This window comes from Harpia harpyja, chromosome 3, assembly GCF_026419915.1.
Source record: "Harpia harpyja isolate bHarHar1 chromosome 3, bHarHar1 primary haplotype, whole genome shotgun sequence".
Classification (NCBI taxonomy): Eukaryota; Metazoa; Chordata; class Aves; order Accipitriformes; family Accipitridae; genus Harpia; species Harpia harpyja.
In genome coordinates this window covers 45,732,635-45,745,756 of record NC_068942.1, presented here as the reverse complement: position 1 = coordinate 45,745,756, position 13,122 = coordinate 45,732,635, and the positions used below count along the sequence as shown (strand labels likewise).

Genomic DNA, 13,122 nt, shown 5'->3' with positions numbered 1-13,122 from the left:
TGCGCTGGCCTATCGCGCGCGGAGGAGCGGGAGTAGGGCGGGCTAGCGCCTGCGCAGTGGGGCGGCGGCGGCGGCGGCGGCGGCGAGGAGGTGCACGCTGAGGCAGGAGCGGGACCAGCGCGAGACTCCGGGCCGCGAGCGCAGAGCGGGACCCCCCGGCCGGTGCCAGGTAGCGGCTGCGCCGCCGCTCGCGCGCCGGGGTCCGGCCTCCCCGCGCGGCTCCTGCTGGCTGGGACGCCGCTGTGGGCCCGCGGTCTCGGGGGGGGATGGGACTCGGCGCGGCTGCGGGCTGGGCCCGGGCGCTGGGGCCCGGCGCCGCAGCTGCGAGCTCTCCAGCCGGCGGGGCCGCGCTCTCTGGGGGGCCGGCCCGCCTCTCGCCCTCGCCGGGCTGGAGATGGGCCCTTCCCGGCCCGGCGGCGGCTGTCGGCCGCCCTGGGGACCGCTTCCCTTCTCTGGTGGCGTAGCTGCCGTTGGGCATTGCCGGCGTCAGCAGGAGTCGCTGGTCCGAAGTTACTCCATTTTCGCCAGTCTCCGCAGAGGCTTGTGCAGGCGTGGGGACCGAAACCGTTGCCGGGGCGTTTGTAACGTCCTGGAGAGATGATTTCCAGCGCTGGCGTTATGGGCGCTGTGTTGGTCCTGAGAGCCGTCCGCAGAAGGCCAAAATAAAAAGCTTGTGCCTGTGGAGAGAGAAGTACAATGCTCTGTGTGCACAGCAGTGTTTGTCCGTTCTTGCTTGCAGTGTTCGGGGTTTGTTGCTTTGCAGTATGTTTTTATTATGTATCTCATAAGTAGACATGTAGGATTGAGCTGATCTGCATTAAGTGGACTAGAAAAGCGAACTGTAAAGTTTTTATTTTTCATCTTAGAGTTCTTTGTTCAGCTTCAAATTATATGAAGTTATATGAAACCTTTAGAGGAGTGTTTTTATAATCCTTTACCGGTCTGTATTTCCCCTTTCTGAAAGTTAAGAATGGAAATGAGGGTGGACGCAGCCTTCTGAATTGTATGGCCACGTGTACGTAGCGCTTGGCATTACCATCTTACTCTCTTCTTAAATTCTCATGTAGCTAGAAAGCATTAGCACTGCTGTAAAGACCAGGAGTAAAACTTCAAAGTGGTGAATACAACAAACCTTCTGAAGGAGTCATGCGTTTGATTCAGCATCTTAGCCTCCTACTTCTGTAGGAAACTTCCTGTTTGAAACTTCTGGGCTTAGACAAAAGGAATTGAACTAACCTGGTTAGCAGTGATGAGTATGTGGATTCATCATCAGGAAAATGAAGCAGTTTAAGCATTCCTTCTTATCACTACATGATTATGAAGCGTTGATTTTGTGCTTTTTTTTTAATGTGTAATGAAAGACTCCTGATTTGGGTTTCAGTTTTTTGTTCCTCCTGACTAGCAATACATTGGTGGGTGCTTTTTTTTTTTTTTTTTTTTTAGTGCTTCATTCGTGTCAGGCTAGTTTGGTCTTCTGTTCTGATTATTGCTTTTCCTTTCTTTGCTGACAGGTGGCTTCTGGAGCAGGTCTTACAGGATTATTCCAAACATCTTATGCTGAGTTTAGAAAGTCATCTTCTGGAGTGTAGAGTCTGCTCCTCAGTACAACAGAAGCTTCGCTCTACCTCTTATTTTCTCAGCCCCTCACACACTGTCTTATGTGCATGCAAATACCTTCCTGAGCACTGCAGGCTTCTTCTGTCCCATGTACTCCTGTTGTTAAAATCTAATTTAAAATTTTACACAGCCTCGTGAATTTAGGTGAATGCAAGGTGTGCTGTGCCACCTTTTCACCACTTGAAGTCTCTTTGCTACAGTGTGCTGTGTATAGGTAGTATGACAGTTGAAGTGGATAATAAAGTCTGGGTAGCAAACTTTTTCTACTTTAATGCAAAAAATTAGCATCTTAGCAAATGGTTGTGTAATACTAAAATACTAGTTAATTTATTGTTTAATATCTATTAAAACCTAAGTATGAATTGCACAAGCCTTATCCTGATTTGCAATTTTTTGTGCTAGTGTTTCTCTCTATTCACACCAGTCCTTGCTGATTTTTTTACCATGTTTGTAGGAGAAGGCAGTGACGTACTGTGAAATGAAATCTTTGGGTTTTTCTGCTCAAATTCCAGAATGCCAGGACTAAGCTGTAGATTCTACCAGCATAAATTTCCAGAGGTGGAAGATGTAGTGATGGTCAATGTTCGGTCCATTGCTGAAATGGGAGCCTATGTCAGCCTCCTGGAGTACAACAACATTGAAGGCATGATCCTTCTCAGTGAGCTATCCAGAAGACGTATTCGTTCCATAAACAAACTCATCCGCATCGGGAGGAATGAATGCGTGGTGGTCATAAGAGTTGACAAAGAGAAAGGTATTTGGGGATATTGTGGGCTATATTAAGATTGAATTTCTAGAGAGAAATGCAGATAGACTAGGTATTCTTTTAGGTGTTCTTTTTTTAAGGTGCTTAAGCAAAATAGACCATCATTGTGCCACCTGATACTTATAGTTGTTCTTCCATTCCTCTTTGTCCTTTGGGAATTGGGTTAATGAAGGTCAATCACATCGGTAAAGATTTGCTTAAGTGGGTCCTCACCAGCTCAATGTTTGGTCAACAAACCATAGTGCAGTGGAATTTTCTTTTGATATCTATGTAGATTTTCTAAGTCTTAACTGAAGAGAAGGATCATCTGACATAGAAATAAAAATCTAAATGGTGAGCATTTAATGCTCACAGTCTATCCTGTTCATTAACAAGTCTTGAACCTTGGCTATAAAATAGATGACATGTATGTAATTATTCTACCACATGAATTCTGTAGGTTACAAGTTGAGATTGTACAGGCGACTTTGTCTTTTCCTGTCTTCTGAACCTTTGAATCTTTTACTCTAAAGGTTTCTTTAATATATTTTCCATTTATAACATGTCAGAGTTTGATAATACTGTTCCATGCAATCTTTAAAATTTATATCCAGGTGTAAAGAAATAATAAAAATAAACACTGAGCACATCTCCCAGAAACCTGACTGTTGGTATGATATTTCTCAAGTAATATACTTTTCTAGAATACTTCTGAAACTGCAGTTAACTCTGAGATTAAGTAATGAATGACAGGATAAGAAAAAAGCAGAGAGGAAAGAAAGACGGGAAGAAACTTATTTCAGATAGATCTGAAGTGAAATAAGTTTCCCAGCATCTCTAATGAAAGAATACTTCCTCATACAAATTCATTTTATTCTCATATTAACAGAGAAACACATCTGGAATTCACATATTGAATCTTTTCACATGTTGAATTTTCTATTGAATCTTTTAGGCAACCTGTAGTTTGTGAGAAGTAGGTGGAGGCCTTTTCAAATTTACTGAGTTGCTTCACAGGCAGTTCTCCTGAAAGGGTATCCAAGGAGTTAGAGTCAGAATTTGAGGCCAGGCCTACTTTATTAGGAAACTATTCAGAGCTAAACTGATGGAGTGCCAACCTTGAATGAAATTGAGTTCAGCACTACAAAAATGGGCGTCAAACTTGCTGCTTTGTATGCTGGTACGGTTTTTGCCAAGACTGCGTACAGCAGCATAAAAATGGATCACTGATTGCTGCAATATTATGAAAACTTCTTTTAAGTTTGCACAGAAAACATTAAGGCAGTAATTTTAAAGAATGCTGTACAAAGGATTTGCTATTGTAAGTATTTACAGTTGAAAGAATAATTTGATACCCTAATGTGGATTATAATTTGATCAAAGTCATTAAGGTTTGGTTTAGTTACTTTCTCTAGCAACATATAGGGATAGCGTAGGCAAGGGGAAAAATCCTGCGCCAGTGTTTGTTCTTTATGCATTTCTCTTGAAGCAGTTAGACTTAGTTGGCACAATGCCTGACACTTTAAAAATGGTTTTCCCCAATAGGTTATATTGACTTGTCAAAAAGAAGAGTTTCTCCAGAGGAGGCAATCAAATGTGAAGACAAATTCACAAAATCGAAGACTGTAAGTTGCTTTGCTATATTCAGGCACTGTGTATTTCCAGCTTCTTTTCTCAGCAACCAAAATGCACAGACATAAGATAGTATGAAAATATTGTTCTCATTTATTAGGCATACTCTGATTCTCATTTACCCATGCAAATATATATAACCAGTTCATCTGTCCATGAGTGCTCTGGTAAGCTGTTTCTTAATTAATGAATAGATCAAGATGTCAGTTGAAAATTTATGATGTAAAGGGGTATATTTAAATGATCAAAAATCCAAAAGTATATGCTGGTTTAGCACGCTGTGACAACTTTAATTGAAAAGGCATGCATATAGTTTAAGGCATTGATTCCCGCCCTTACTCCTGTGTGGTCTTATGCTTCTGAGTATAAGGCTTACCATTAAATATTACTTCTGATTCTAAATTTTTGTCTGTTTTCAGTATTTGTTTTGGGTTTTTTAACACTCCTTTTGTGTTCCAGGTTTACAGCATCCTTCGCCATGTTGCTGAAGTCTTGGAGTACACCAAGGATGAGCAGCTTGAGAGTCTGTTCCAGAGAACTGCCTGGGTATTTGATGACAAGTACAAAAGACCAGGATATGGTGCTTATGATGCATTCAAGCATGCAGTCTCGTAAGGACATCTTTTCTACTTCTAGGGCCTTATTTCAAATTGCAGAGAGGTATTTCCTGGAACAGATCCATCAGAATGTTCGTTTGGTGGTTTTTTTTTCCAGAGTCAGTATGTAGAATGTACTGATCAAGTACACCTAGTAAATTTTGACATCAGTCTTGTGGTTGCTTATTGTAGGTTTCTGTCTTATTGCTTTCTTCAAGTTCCCAATGCCCTTGAGAAAGAAAGCTCAGAGTTGACTTGTTTTTATCCATCCTTGAGTCTGTCACTCTGGGTATGTGAGGTTTTTAAAAGCAGTAATTGAATTTGATGTGGAGAAATACTGAAGCATTGGTGAATAATACGTTGTAAGTATAAGAGAAATGTGATTACAAACACTGGAGAGATTTCTATTGCTACAGATGAGCCTGTGACATTTCTAACAGAAGAAGCAGCACTGATCTTGGTTTGTCTGTCAGAATTTGCCTGTTCTTACTCCCAAGCCAGACGTTATCAAAAATATCTAGCTCTGTGTCTGAAGGTATTTCTACTCACAGCTGACTGTCACTCTTCCACTGCACAGGCAGAATTTTTCTTTAAATGCAACAAGCTGGCTTGTTACTTCTCTACACTTCCAAACTTAAAATGGGATCACGAACTTAGAAATGGAATTATGAACAGAAAGACGTGGGAATTGTGATGCTAAGGGAATATGCACTGAGATAAGATTGCTCTTAATTTCTTATGGAGTCTGATATTTTTAAATTGCTTTCAAAATTAACCTATTTGGTTTCCCTCTAAAGATTCTATCATGAAATTGGCAATCCAAAGATAGACTTCTCAATAAACATTTCCAGTTTTACTCTTCTATAGCACATAAACCTATGAGTGATGAACTTGAGCTGAACACTAGATGGCAGTAATAAAATCTTAGAAATTGTGTTGACTGAAGAAGCAGGGCACTTGGTAGCATTTTGATTAGCTTGAAACCATCTCTGTGTCTTTGGGGAATAGACAACTTGTGTTCTCATTTACACTGAATGTATTTGGTTTCAGAGAATAATAATTATTTTCTAATGATAGCAAATTTACTGGTAAAGGACAAATCTGGGCACATTGCTGCAGAAGGAATTCCAGATTATTCTGTAACTGATAAATACTTAGTTAAACACCTGTATAATAGAAGAACAAAAACCTGTAGTTACACTGACTTTCAGCTTCTCTTAAACTCAGAAAAATTCCTGAACACACATGCCATTTGTTGCTCAACTGCTGTTCAGGTTGGAGCACAAACTTCTGAAGCTGTCTGTTCTCAAAACGTGTTTCCATCAGTAATGCCTTAAGATTTCTGACAATGGACTGCAACTTTTATTTGTTCCCATTGTGCTCCTACATAAAGCTATAGCAGTTGAGCAGAAAAATGTAGATATTGCTGCCTTCCTGTGCTTGCGGGAGGCTTGGTGTGCCCTCTAAGAATTTGACTTGCTAGTCCTTTCTTAGTACTGAGGAGTAGTGTTTTAGGATTTCACACAGCATGATACCTGTGGTAAAATTTTAAAGTATATTTACCCTCTGATCAGTAAAAATTAAACATTGAGGACCTATTTGTTGAATGCCTACCAAATGCTCATGAAAGTAACTCAAAGATTTAACAGGATAGATTGTAAATGAAGAAGCAGAATTTGCATGTCCAATAAATTGCATCTGCCATACAGTTTCTTATTTTGATGTATAAAACCTGTCATATTTCTGGGTTCTGTTTGCTTATGTTTGGCCCTTCTACTACCTATACCCAGTGTATAAAATCATGAAAGATGACATTTTATTAGCAGCAGAGACCAATCTCCAATATTGTCTCTGGTTTTTTGGGCCATTTTAGTTTACGTTTGCCTGATAATAATATTGTAGGTGATCTGGTATTGTTTTTCAGAGAACTGCAACTCTTGTCTCTGAAGAACAGGAACACTTATTGTGAGGAGCTTTTTGGTTGTGTTCTGCTTCAGATATATTTTGGATAAAATTAATATAGCAATAGAGAATTGACACCATTTCTTAAAAAAAGAGCTGCTAATTTATATTGGTAAACAGCAGAGGAGTTTGCCTCTGTGATCTATGGATTTTAAACTATTAGCTTGCGATTTAAAACACCTTTATCCTTTCTTTAGCCAAGAACGTAGCCAGCAGGTAACTATCTGTCTGTGATCAGTTACTGTTAAAAAGGAGTACAGAATAATATGGAATGAGTATAGGTTACTTTGTAGAATGACAAAAATCTTGCATTTGAATGAGATGCTAAAATAATTCAAAAACCTCAGATTCATCATGGATTCTCTTTCATGTGATATGGGCTTATCCTCACGCTGGAGGTGAACATAAATACCAAGCAACTAGATATTTGTCTCATTCTGTGTACCATATACAAATGGAGCTGAACAGAAGTCATTCCTTTGCTTTAAAAAAAAAAAAAAATCATTCAGATCTTTCCTTCCAGGAACAGATTGAGTAAACTACTTATCTGGTTTGTTGTTAAATAGAAAATATTATGAAAATAGATGTGTTTATTTTCTTCCAGTGTTTCAATGGACTCTTAAGAAATTTCCCTGTTTTCTTTGCCTAGTATATCTCTAGGATTATGCGTAAGAATATTGAAATAGTACCAGAAGTTAATGTTGTGTCATGTTCCACTTCAGTATAACTTACGTAACTTTGCTTTGCTTGGCTCAGGGACCCCGCAATCCTGGATAGCCTAGATCTGACAGAGGAAGAGAGGCGTGTATTGATTGACAATATTAACAGACGTCTGACACCACAAGCAGTCAAAATCCGAGCTGGTGAGTTCTTTCCAGATGTTCATTGAACGCGTCTTGACACTTAAGTCAAGTTAGTGTATCTTGTTGCAAACTATAAACTCAGTTAAAACTAGTGGTTTGTAGTGATGATATTTGAGTGGAACTGTTCAGAATTAAGACACCTTAATCAAGGATTGTTTGTGAAATGCCGATGTGGATTCTATCCCAAAGTGCAAGGTGGTTTGGGTTTTATTTTTTCCCCCAAACTGCAGGTTCCTTGGGACAGAAAGTAGTAGTCCTGATATATAATGCAGTCCATCATATTGTACTGGCATACAATGGATTTGAATATTTTATAGCTACTACTGCATCCACAATATTCTTTTTCATTATTCAAAGTGTTAAATTCATTGATTCCTTAACAGGACGATTGATCTCTGTCAGCACAGCTACAGCGTATGTCTTGGCCACTTGTCCATGAACATGTGAAAATAGTTCTGACTTTTTGCTCTGGGTGTGTTTCTAACTGGTTGATCGCAAACCATTCAGCAGGATATATTAGCTCAAGCCTAGCACATCTCTAATATATTCATGAAGTGTATGAGCTAGTTTGTCTTTTATTAATTCAGTGTAGGCAGAAAAAGCACATGACTGCACTACTTAAGAAGGCACACTTTAAAACTGTAAATCTGGCTGTACAGCTAACTGAACAGCCTAAAAGCATGCTTGCCATTAAAAAGTCAATGTAGCAGTCACATTTTTAACTAGATTGAGAAATTGCCTCTGCTCTGCAAGGATACATTGAAGAGCATTAGCACTTGTTGATTCCTGTGGAGAAGAAGAAAAGATAAGCTATATCCACATGACAGTGAAGTGGAGAGTGCAAAAAGTAAGGTAATGAAAAGTTCCTTTACCTGTTACTTTAGATCACCGTGAGTTAACATAGACTTCAAAAATGTAAGTAGGATTTGATTGCCATGAAGAATGGAATTGCTAACGTGCATAGCACTTCATTAGTTTTGAAAACAAAGTTACTTGGCAAGCTTGTTCTCTTACTTCCTTCATCTTGCCTATTTTGTTCTGACGGTCTAAGTTGTTTTCAATTTTGTCTTCAAATCAAGCATGGAAACTTTCCATTGGTTTGTAGTCTCATCCTGAGGCTGACTGGGATGCTCTTCTGTGAATTTATTTCTGATAGCTGAGAATTAGCAGGTTGTTAGTCACGTGGAAGTGAGATTAACTTCTCTGTGTAGCTTAGTCTTGCACCATTGCTACATAGGTAAAGAAATTCTTGTCTTTAGACTAGTCAGGGTATTACAGATATGACCAGCATTAGTCTATGCCTTACTTTCCAAACATCAACAAAAAGCTACAGCTAACTATCATTATAACTATATGTTAATATAACTTACCATAAAAAAAAAAAAGTTCCAGTGCTGCTCAAGTGATGCCTCTGTGCCTCTGTTGTAATTGCTGACAGAATTCCATTAATGTGTGGATGTGTTCTATTTCAAGTTTCATTTTTCCTGATAGATCTTTCATTTTCTCTGGTATTTATTGCTTTTATATATTCATCTCTCAATGTGAAATACATAATTATTCTTGTTGAATTTATTGGATGAGAGGTGAGTGAATGTGGATGTATAATTTCGTATCTTGGCTTTTCAGAGTACAATGTAAAATGTTGTATGTCTAAAGAGTTTATGAAGATTCTTACCTCAACTTACAAGTCAAGAAAGTGAAATACCTTCCTCAGCTTTGGGAGCTACTGAGGCTTTCATTGAGGATAAACATTGGATGCTCAAAAGCTTTATTAAAGCTTAAGTTAAAAAGCTTTAAAGATTCTACAGCTTTTGGTAACCTTAAAGTTTTATTATTTGTATTCCTCTGTCCTAGATATTGAGGTGGCCTGTTATGGTTATGAAGGCATAGATGCAGTAAAAGAAGCTTTGAGAGCAGGCTTGAACTGTTCCACGGAGAACATGCCCATTAAAGTAAGTGTCTGTCTTAATAGGGAGATCAAAAGCAAAGTTTTCTGGTGCCCTCAGGTACCAGTAGCATGCAACTGTAGTTGTCACAATCGCGTAGCTGAGGCTGGGAAGCCATGTACTTGCTTTCTGATTCTTCTCTAGCAGGTCTGTAACGTGCTCCCTTGCAGCTATGTGCTGATAGTTGTTCCTATGACTCTGCTGTGGCTTCCAAAGTTCAAGAAGCTATATTTATTCTGTTCAGTTTATTAAAGTCTGGTGTTGGCACACTACATACCTACTGTTCCTTTATGCAGCCTTAGGTAGGGAGCAATAAATTTTATTTTCAGGTAGAAGACTGTGTAAGAAGAGGAATGTTTGCTCCACATATGTTTGAGTATTGGTAGAATGGCTACTGCACCCAGGCCTAGTTTTTCTTCCCAACAATTTTAGGATACTGAGTGTATTACTGACTAAGTGCTTTCAGAAAACTTGAAAGTACTTCCTTCTTTGAAGATGATTTCTTATAATGGTTTCTTGTAGCAAAAGGAAAAGTTTACTTATTCAGTCATCTTACCAAATAAAAAAAAAAAGTACTGGTTGTAACACTCTTTTAATTGTTTGAAAAATGATGTGATAGGCTGTTTTGCTGATCTGCAAAGTGGATATTCTCTCCACTTAACAATATTTGTCTAAATAAACATACTGTGTAGAAATAACTGATGCTGATATTGGAAATCAGACAGGCACTTTCTTGTCTGCTATTTCAGTCCAAGTTATTTGTGCTTCTAGAAAGGGTTTTTCTAACGGGAAAATGTTTCTTCTGTGAATTGTACATTCAGAACAGTGTTGCTCACTTTGCTTTCGATATTTCTTTCTTTGTTTTTGTTACTGAGTTTGCTTTTTTCGTCCTTTTTTTTTCCCCCCAATCCCTATAATGTGATAGATTAATCTGATAGCTCCTCCTCGTTACGTGATGACTACTACAACACTGGAGAGAACTGAAGGGCTGTCTGTTCTGAATCAAGCCATGGCTGTAATTAAAGAAAAAATTGAGGAGAAGAGAGGAGTCTTTAATGTGCAGATGGAGGTAAACACGCCCTACACTTTAGAATGTAATTCTTTTTTTTTTTTTCCTCGCAACATTTTAAAGTAGAGCAAGATCAGTAGTGCTAGGAGAAATTTTAGCAAAAACTAAAAAACCCCTGAACTTCTGTGTTCCTTAAATAAACAAATGGCCAAAAATTCTAATTTTCCTGGTTTTTATTGTGTGACTTCAGGATGTTTTTTATCTCTTGCTCTTTACGTAGAATCAGAGTCTACAAATATATATGGTATTTCTTTATGACAGTTTACCATGTGTTCTGGTTTGGTTTTTTTTCAGCCTAAAGTGGTTACTGACACAGATGAGACTGAGCTTGCAAGGCAGTTGGAAAGACTGGAGAGGGAAAACGCTGAAGTGGATGGGGATGATGATGCTGAGGAAATGGAAGCCAAAACTGAAGACTAAATGTTCTGGGATATTTAGAAGAGAGACCATATGAAAAATTAGAGATCCCATTGCAAACACTCTGGACTAAATGTTTCCAGTATTGAAAACTTCAAATACAAATACTTGAAGTGTTTTACTGTTTTAAAAAGACCAAAATGTAAAAGGCTCTTCTAAATAACATTTGATGCAGCAACCTACACAAATTGAGTCCTCTGAAAGGAAGGTGGCTTGTCAAATTCAAGACACAGATCTGGCCAGAAGAGGGTTGCAGCCCCTTGCTTAACATTTTCATACATAACAATTCCTAATTGGTGATTACAGCTCAGTGCATCTGTTAATGATCTTTCCTGGGAGCACCAAAACCAAGCAAGCTGAACAGTTCTATACAGAATGTATTTGAGCAAATATTCAATAAATTTCTGGGCTATGTAACTCCAAGATTTTTTTTTTTTTTTCCCCTCTTTTGTCACATGGCCTAGAGTCATGTGAATATAAAACCTGGAAGGGTAGGATCAGTGGGTGACTCCCCTTTAACATTGAAAGGGCTTTCTTTTGTTTGCTTTAAATCAAGCCAAGAATGAGTGGAACAAAATGTTTTTCTTGCAAGTTTGTTGATGCAGACTTGTCTAAAAGAGCATTTCCTTTGTTTATCATCTGCATTTAGGGACTGAGAGCTTGAAAACTTTGAAAATAGCTTGTTACCATTCCGATAAATGTAGCTGATAAAAGAAAAATCACGTATAGTTGCACTTTGCTCCTATAGGCGAATATAGTAGGAGCTTTAATGAACTTACTTATACTTCAAAATAGGCAGTACTGTTTTGTGAGCTCACTGCTGCATGACCTTCAATTCTGCCTAGCCTAAATCTGGTTTACACTGGGCTGGGCTGAGCTATTCACTCTCGAAACAACCTGTTTATCTTCTCTGAAGAAGAGAAACAAGATGTGCTTTCCCTGTTGGAGTATAAAAAAAAAAAATACCGTTTTCCTTGTCTGTGTGAATTGGGGGGAGGAGTTGTTTTTGTTTAAGTAACCTTTCCAAATTGCTAAAGTTTTAAACATATTTATATCTTTTTGTATTATGTCCCATATTGCCCATCTCCTTTTTTCTTATATTTTGTGCTGCTAGATGGAAAATGCATGAAAAATGAGGCTTTGAGCCTTAACTAGGAATTCTTAATACTGCCACAGTACAAACAATATCATTGCTATGTGGTCTTGCTACAAAAGGCGTTCACAAAGGGTGTACATATTGCAATCCATGCTTGATTATCAGAGAAGTTCACGTGTACCCAACTCTAATAGTAATGTAAAGCCAAAACAGTTAAGTAACTTCCCATCTTTTTAGAATGTTGGAAAATACCTGAATGTGTCATCACAAAATTAAGAAACAAATTTTTCTTTCTGGTTATTTTCTCAAATTGTTGTCTTCTCAGAAGCTGTGTATGACAGGCTCGTCATGGCTTGAAGTTGTGATAATGTCAGTTTCCTGTTCAAACAGCTCTTCTAGCTTTGCCCACTCACTAAAATAATGATTAGACTTCCATTAAACACAGTATGTGGGTACTCGGACTAAAGAACAAAGTGCTTAAAAACTTAGTCACCGTGTGATCTGTATGCCAAAATAGTGTTGTACGGGAAAGCACTGAAAAATGAGTCCTGTATGCTCTTCCATTGAAGTGCTATCAGGAAGTTACCATTAGTATCATCTCTAAGAGCTGTTTTGGTGTGTTAATAGGTGAGCATTGTTTCTGTCAGTAACTTAGGCAAAAGTTTGCTGAACTTGTTCAGTAGCTACAGGAGCTTTTCTAATTAGAGCCTCAGCGTGCTGATGTACACAATTCTGTGTCAATTTTAAGCACCTGAAAAAAATGACCGAGATGGTGAGCACAGTAACAAAGCAGCTTAACGTAAATGCATTTCAGTCATTACCCTGGCAGACAAAATCAGGCTCTCCTGTTGCCTGAGCAAATTTTAACCAAGAAGCTTAAATAAAAAGATGCAAGACAACTTAGTGGATATTTCTCATGTGCTGCAGCAGCTGGAAGGAGGAGGTTTAAGATGGCTGCTTTTGAGGCCTCTTAGGGAGGTGTGTGTAAGGGAGAGCTGAACCTGTGAAGCCCATGCTGGGCCTCAGTTGTGCTGCATCGGTTGCTGTAGCCTGTGACTTAGGGATCTTTAGAAGTTGCTGAGATGATGCCTTCTATCTCAGCCGGTCTATTTTGTATGTGTGGAACTGCGTTTGCTTACTGAGTGCTTAAAATAAGGGTCGTGAGTTTTGTGTGAATGT

General features: G+C 38.8%; 1 protein-coding gene across 1 annotated transcript; it reads left to right on the top strand.

The window, feature by feature from the left end:
• Window positions 1-40: 40 nt before the first annotated feature.
• Window positions 41-11,270, top strand: EIF2S1 (eukaryotic translation initiation factor 2 subunit alpha). The gene is made up of 8 exons (XM_052782433.1): window positions 41-169; window positions 2,130-2,371; window positions 3,908-3,987; window positions 4,454-4,605; window positions 7,309-7,415; window positions 9,270-9,367; window positions 10,287-10,430; window positions 10,725-11,270. Exons 2-8 carry the CDS (start codon window positions 2,131-2,133, stop codon window positions 10,848-10,850), a joined length of 948 nt encoding a protein of 315 aa, XP_052638393.1. The 5' UTR covers window positions 41-169; window position 2,130; the 3' UTR covers window positions 10,851-11,270.
• Window positions 11,271-13,122: the final 1,852 nt, after the last annotated feature.

What these genes read in the sequence shown, in the direction of transcription:
- EIF2S1 (XM_052782433.1), top strand. Translation starts at nt 2,131, where the DNA reads ATGCCAGGACTAAGCTGTAGATTCTACCAGCATAAATTTCCAGAGGTG. An exon ending in AATTCACAAAATCGAAGACT is followed by an intron (nt 3,988 to 4,453) that starts GTAAGTTGCTTT and finishes TTTGTGTTCCAG; the next exon opens with GTTTACAGCATCCTTCGCCA. An exon ending in GCATTCAAGCATGCAGTCTC is followed by an intron (nt 4,606 to 7,308) that starts GTAAGGACATCT and finishes TGCTTGGCTCAG; the next exon opens with GGACCCCGCAATCCTGGATA.